Source organism: Otolemur garnettii, unplaced genomic scaffold (genome assembly GCF_000181295.1).
Source record: "Otolemur garnettii isolate 467f Iridium unplaced genomic scaffold, OtoGar3 scaffold00156, whole genome shotgun sequence".
NCBI lineage: Eukaryota > Metazoa > Chordata > Mammalia > Primates > Galagidae > Otolemur > Otolemur garnettii.
Genome location: NW_003852551.1, coordinates 2,559,351 through 2,565,425, shown reverse-complemented (window position 1 = coordinate 2,565,425; position 6,075 = coordinate 2,559,351). Strand labels below are relative to the sequence as shown.

At 52.6% G+C, this 6,075-nt stretch overlaps 1 protein-coding gene across 1 annotated transcript in view; it reads right to left on the bottom strand.

The window, feature by feature from the left end:
* The window catches only part of LIN28A (lin-28 homolog A), a 16,773-nt gene extending 13,302 nt beyond the window's left edge, over positions 1 to 3,471 (bottom strand). Inside the window, exons 1-2 of the mRNA XM_003799795.2 lie at positions 3,441 to 3,471; positions 2,781 to 2,977 (exon numbers count right to left, since the gene is read on the bottom strand). Of these exons, the coding sequence (XP_003799843.1) occupies positions 2,781 to 2,977; positions 3,441 to 3,471 (228 nt within the window). The remainder of the gene's footprint in view (positions 1 to 2,780; positions 2,978 to 3,440) is intronic.
* Between the last annotated feature and the right edge of the window lie 2,604 nt (positions 3,472 to 6,075).

The following is a 6,075-nucleotide window of genomic DNA, read 5'->3' as shown; positions in this document are numbered from 1 at the left end:
CCTGTGGTCCCAGCTACTTGGGAGGCTGAGGCAGGAGACTGGCTTGAGCCCAGGAGTTGGAGGTTGCTGTGAGCTGTGATGCCACAGCACGCTACCCAGGTGGACAGCTTGCAGCTCTGTCTCAAAAAAAAAAAAGTCTCTTTGTTTTATGTTTTGGGGGATTTATTTGTTTTTGTTATTGGGGATTTTTGGTTAAAGGTGGGGTTCTTCTCCCACCTCATCTACTCCTGGGGAAACATAATAGTATTCAGGAGCTTAAGAACGTAATTAACAGGGTGTTGGGACCCTAATAACCCAAACTTGGAAGGGAAAAGAATGTTCCTAAATGGCTTTTTCCTTTTCCTCTTTACTTAGAAAGGGGCTCCCTGTTCCCAGCCGCTGCACTGGCAGATGCTATCTTAGGACAAAGGCCCTTCTTACCAGCCCACCCTAACCCCAGGGTGCCTAACCCAGCAGCCAAAGAATGGGAAGTTTTGTTAAAGATTTCTTACCTACTCTCTGCTTCAGGAACACTTTCCTCCCCTAGAAACCTGTTCTTAGAGATTGTCTACTAAATTCCTTTACCATTAGATTTCTAGAGTTATTTTAACTTTCTCAACTGCAGGGGCTGGAATCACTAGTCTAACTTACTGCCAAGGTGGGAGTTTTAGGACCAACATCCTATCATAAAGACAGAGCTACAAGATAAAGACTCAGGAATTCCCATCTGTTATTGTGCTCTTTGACTAGAGTTGGGAGAGCTGGGGATTAGCGAGACAGATTCTTTATTCTATTTCAGCTCAGCTCCTTTCTGATAACTTATTTAACTGTGGGTCCCTGGACATTCCAAGAACCTAAAAGTCCAAAGTATGTCCAAGCTAGCCCATCTGAAACAGCACAGTAAAGGATCCACTGCCCTAGCCTGCTTTCCTCAAACCATCCAATCATTTTCCAATTGCTCTGGATCCTAAGACTGAGCCTGCTGAAGCACAAATTACCATTTGTTCAGAAAAACCCTCCTTGATATATCACAAGGATCCCCAGATGAGAGGATCTTTCCCCTCAGCCTTTGGAGAGAAGATCAGAAAATGCTGGATCTGACTTTTTTTTCCAGCCTCCCAAAGTTAGGGAGTCCAGTCTCCAAACCAGGAAAGATTTTAATCTCTTTGTGATCAGATAAATGAGAGAGTGGAGAAGGCTTGCCACCCTGCTGAGGAGGGCCATTCAAAGCTGGTTCCTGTAATAAAGTGATTTAATAGATCTAAAGAGGCCAATTCCCTTCTTTCTCCCACAATTACTTCCTGTGGGTTATCATTCACATATGTAAATGAGGGGGGGTGAAGCTAAGTCAGAAACTTTAATGGGAGGGTGGTGAAACAGGGTGTTACAGGGGATAGCTAAGCATCCTGCTCAGATCCTTTAGGCAGATAGATGCTCAAGTAGCCCAGTTACCCCCATGGTCCCAACAGTAACTGGAGCGTCCTCACCTCCCTGCATCCTCTGTCTCTTGTTCACCCCACTCAACTTCCTCGCTGAAGGCTCAGAAACTTCCTTGCTGCCTCCAACCAGTCCACCCAGCATCTCCTTTCTCCACCCCTCCCCCCCCCAGAATGCCATCCCTCTGGCTCCAACCCTTAATCCCCACATCCTCCTTTCCCCTCCCCCACGCCTCCTAAAGCCAACCTCCCTGAAGTAACCCCTCCCTGTCCGGCGTGGGTGTCAACCCACAGGGCCTGAGATTAGCAACTTGTGCTTTCTAGGTCCTGTCCAAACCTCCACTAGTGGGAGGGATGCAGGCAGCAAGCAACTTCCTCTCTAAGGTCTTTATGGTGGCCCAGGACCACCGGAATGCCTCTGGATATTCAGGAAAGGGAAGCCTGGGAGGAGAGAGACCTAAGTCTCTGGCTTCTTGTTTGAGGTCAGGAATGTTAGGACAGCAATCAATGGCTGTCTGGGGCCATAAATGCCAAACTGAGGAGAATAGGTCCAGAGGCCAGCCTCCCTCCACCCCCTGCCCTGCGACACTGAATTTCAACCCCCACTGTGCTGCCCTGCTTTAGAACTTGGGATTGTGACCTACCCAATTCCCTCCCCGCCCCAATGGGCCAAGAATGTTAGTGAGGCCTGGGCTCCTTAGGCTTCCCTTAGGAGAAGGAACTGGACAACCAAAAGCCTCCTGTTCCTTAACTACAGATAACAAGTACTCTGGAGGAGCTCTCAGGCCTCCACATGCATCCTTTGGGGGAATCTGCCAAACTTACCCAGGCCCCAAGGCCTGAGTTTTGGATGACCACCTGGGTGAGATGTTTGACTGGGGGACATGGCTGACTTCTCGGCTTTATGCCCCTTGGGTCCAGTAACCAGTTCCCCTCACTCTCTCCCGCCCTCTGAGCTCCATTCAGACGTTAAAAGCGATGGGCGCTCAGGGCTCGGCTCAGGCCCTGCATGTGCTTCCCTGGCCGGCCTGCTCACCCTCCCCCACCGGCAAGCACAATACAACCTTAGTTTCGGCCTCACGGGGTCACCTCCTTGCCCCCTGCCCCCTTCCCAGGGGAAAGAGGTAATAGACACGTGGTAAGCCGGAGGGGTTCCCGGAAGGGGGCGGGTGGTGCTGGAAATTGGTGCTGCCTCCCATTCTCGCCCCGTTGTAAGTAACAAGAACTCAGAATTGAGGTGACACAGCAAAGCTGGGGGCGCACAATAAGGTCCCGATCCTCAATTCAACAGCCAAGCACGACTGCCCATCCGTGGTTATACGCTCCTAGACTTTTCCCCCGAAAAGTTACCAGAATCAGTCTCACCTGGTGCACAAAGACGTCCACTGGAGGGTCGAGCGCGACCCCAGCGCGGGCGGTCATGGACAGGAAGCCGAACCCCATGCGCACGTTGAACCACTTACAGATGCCGGCACCGTGTAAAAGCTGCGGCTCGTCTGCTGCCCGGGCCGCGTCCTCCGGCGCCTCCTCGGGCGCCTCCTCCGCCGCCTTGGCGCAGCCACCTGGAGATAGTGAGGACCCGGCCCTCGACTCAGCTGGGGGCCACGGAATTGGAGGGCCCTCCCAGGGAGACCCAAAAGTCCAGCCCCATGGGTGGACACCCAGTAAGGGGCTGCTACCAATAGCCAGCGAGAAGAAACCTGTCTTGGCCGTCTCCCGCGCTCCCCATGCTTACACCGAGGCCAGTGGTGCCCCGAAAGTTTTGCTCCTTTTCCCGCAATACGTTTCCTGGGGACACACTGCCGGACAGACCCCTCCTCTTCACTACCTCCGCCCTCGTAGCCTCCGCGTGCACGCCACTGGGACACCAGGGTTCCTTGCTCCAGAGGTGGCCCCACGACGTAGGAGGCCGAATTGACCTGGGGTCCTACGGGCAGCCCAGGGGTCACTTCCCCTTCTCCTTTCTATGTACCTCCTGGCCGCCCCTGCATCCTAAGGTGTCCCTGCTAACTCCCGAGCTCGAACCTGCAAACTGCTGGTTGGACACTGAGCCCATGGTCGTCGGCTGAGCCCGCGGCCCCTGGCCCCTGCTCAGGCGGCTGCTGGCCCCAGAGAAGTCCGGAGGCAAAGGGGTGGTTCGGAGAAGAGGCAGCTACATCTTCCCCCGCACAATAGCGGTGGGAGGGCCCACGGCTTTTCAAAGGCTCCCAAATTCTAAAAGACAATGACCCAACCCCCCGCGGGCAGCCCCCTCCCCTCCCCTCTCTCCTTTCCCCTCCCTTTCCCTCAGGCTCTAGCGCGGGCCCTCCCCCCACCGCTCTGGTCTCTGACACCTCTGGGGTGTCCCTTCTCAGAACCTAGAGGTTTGACACCCCCTCCACACACACATCTGGAGGTTAAAGCCGTCTGCCCCCAGAAGTCGGGGACCCCAAAATTTGGGATCCCGTACTTTAAGGACTCAGTAGGGGTCCCCAAGGCAGATACAGGTGGAGGAAATGGGGGGATAGTTTTAAAAACACGTGACTGCTCCCACAATCACTCACACACCACCCCCACCCCCCGCGCAGATAATTATACATTCCAGAGAGTTGGGGGAGGGAGGTGTGAGCCTGGCAGCACTGGCCAATCAGAAACACAAACCACCTGTCAAGGGAGAAATGGATGAGCCCTCCCCCTCCCCCAGCTCTTGAGCGCCCCTCCCCCTTCCTTCCCCCTCAGGCCACTGAGCTGACCCGGCTGCTTGGAGCTGCTGACCCACTCTCACCCCCCACCCTCGTGTGCTTAGATAGACCTGGAGTTCTGGACACCAGGAAGCCTAGATGGGGGAGCAGGGGAGTCTGGAGACCAGTAGGGCTGATCTGTCCTAGACCGAGGGGCTTCCTCTCACTACAACTGAATGTCTCTTCCTCCCAGTTTCCGACTCAGAGTTTTTCTGGAACTCTCCCAATGAGAAAAGAGAAAGTACTCTTAATTGATTTTGTGTAAAGAACCCTTCTTTCCTTCCTATTAAATCTTTGTCTAAAGTTGACCCCAGGTAGAGCTCCTTGGGAGAGCAGAAAGAACTCAAAGAGTCTTGAAGTGTGTTTCTCTATCCCTCAGCTATTCTCCTCACCCTACCCCCACCCCATCCCCGTCCACAGCTACCAGAGGGACTGGGTGGATTGGTGGGCAGAGGCACTTCCTCCTGTACTTCCAACACTTAGATTCCCAGGCCCACCATGTTTCAGAGTCGCCGACCTAAAATTAACTCCCCTCCTAGCCGGGTTGGTGCAGAAACGGACTAGGGGCTCTCCTCATTTGAAAAGGTAGCCTCCACTTATAGCACATAAAGAGGGCTGTCCAGGGGGGTGGCTACTGCTCTGGTCGGAGGTGGACAATGGCCCGGGGCTCAGTGCACGGCCCTGGCCCTGCCCCTTCACTTCCGGTGCTCAGTTCAAACTGGACAATGCCAGCTCCGGCCAGTTCCCCTCCCCCACCACTACAACCCATTTAAAGGGACAGAACCTGCTTTAGGGGGCATCCACTCGCTTTGAATTCATTCTTGCCACCAAGTGCGCAGAACCTCTTGAGCTCCTCTTGCTGCAGCCGTGTGTGTGTGTGTGTGTGTGTCTGTCTGTATTTTAGAGGGAGAGATGATTGTGGGTAGACGGGGAGTAGAGCAAGAGACGGGAGAAATTATCTCCCTTTCTTTCCTATGGAGTGCTCTCCAGGAGACTAAAACTTGAGTGTAGAAACAGGAGAGAGGACTTTGGAGGATAAAGAGGACAGCTATGGCCCTTTAATACTCAGCCTAAAAAATATATATGGTTAACAAATATTATTAGCAGTGCCCCACTCCCAACTGAGCATTCTAATTTAGATCTTCCAATACTTTTCTTAGCACATTGGCCAAAGCCGATTTTTATTTACAAAATTGTCCCCACCTGAGAGTCTTACCGCCCCCATTCTAGCGCCCTTAAAATGTAATCAGGTACTCCCTTTACTTCTGTAACAAAGATTTAGGAACAGATGGCTGAGGTCTGAAGAAAAGAAGGAAGAAGTTGAGCGCGCAGGCTTCGTTTGGTCGGTTTTCAAGGGATGTTCAGTTCTCGCGGCAGACTCGACCAGCTTCTCTGTCCAGGGTGCTGAGGGCGTCCGTAGCTCTGTCCACGGTGCTGAATTAAGCAACGCTCTCTGCGCTGCCAGCTCACAGCTTTGACAATGGCTTCTTGAGCTCCCACATCCAAGTCCTTCCCAGAAAGCCTGATTCTCCTCAGTTCCCCACCCCAGGAACACTGACACACTTGAGACAAATTGAAGAGACTTTTGAACACTAAAGAGTAGCATTTCCAGTAATGCATGATTCTGTAAGAGTCATTTGTGTATCGCAAACTCCCTTTCAGAAAAATGGGTAAATCTACCCATAAGGTGATAGAGAGTGAGGAAAAAGGAGATAATTTCTTTGTTTTTTTGTTTTGTTTTGAGACAGAATCTCACTTTGTTGCCCTCATTCGAGTGCTGTGGTGTCATAGCTCACAGCAACCTCACATTCTTAGGGTCAAGCTATCCTCTTGCCTCAGCCTCCCAAGTAGCTGGGACTACAGGTGCCTGCCACAATGCCTAGCTATTTTTTTTTTTTTTTGAGACAGGGTCTTGCACTAGCTCAGGCTGATCTTGAACC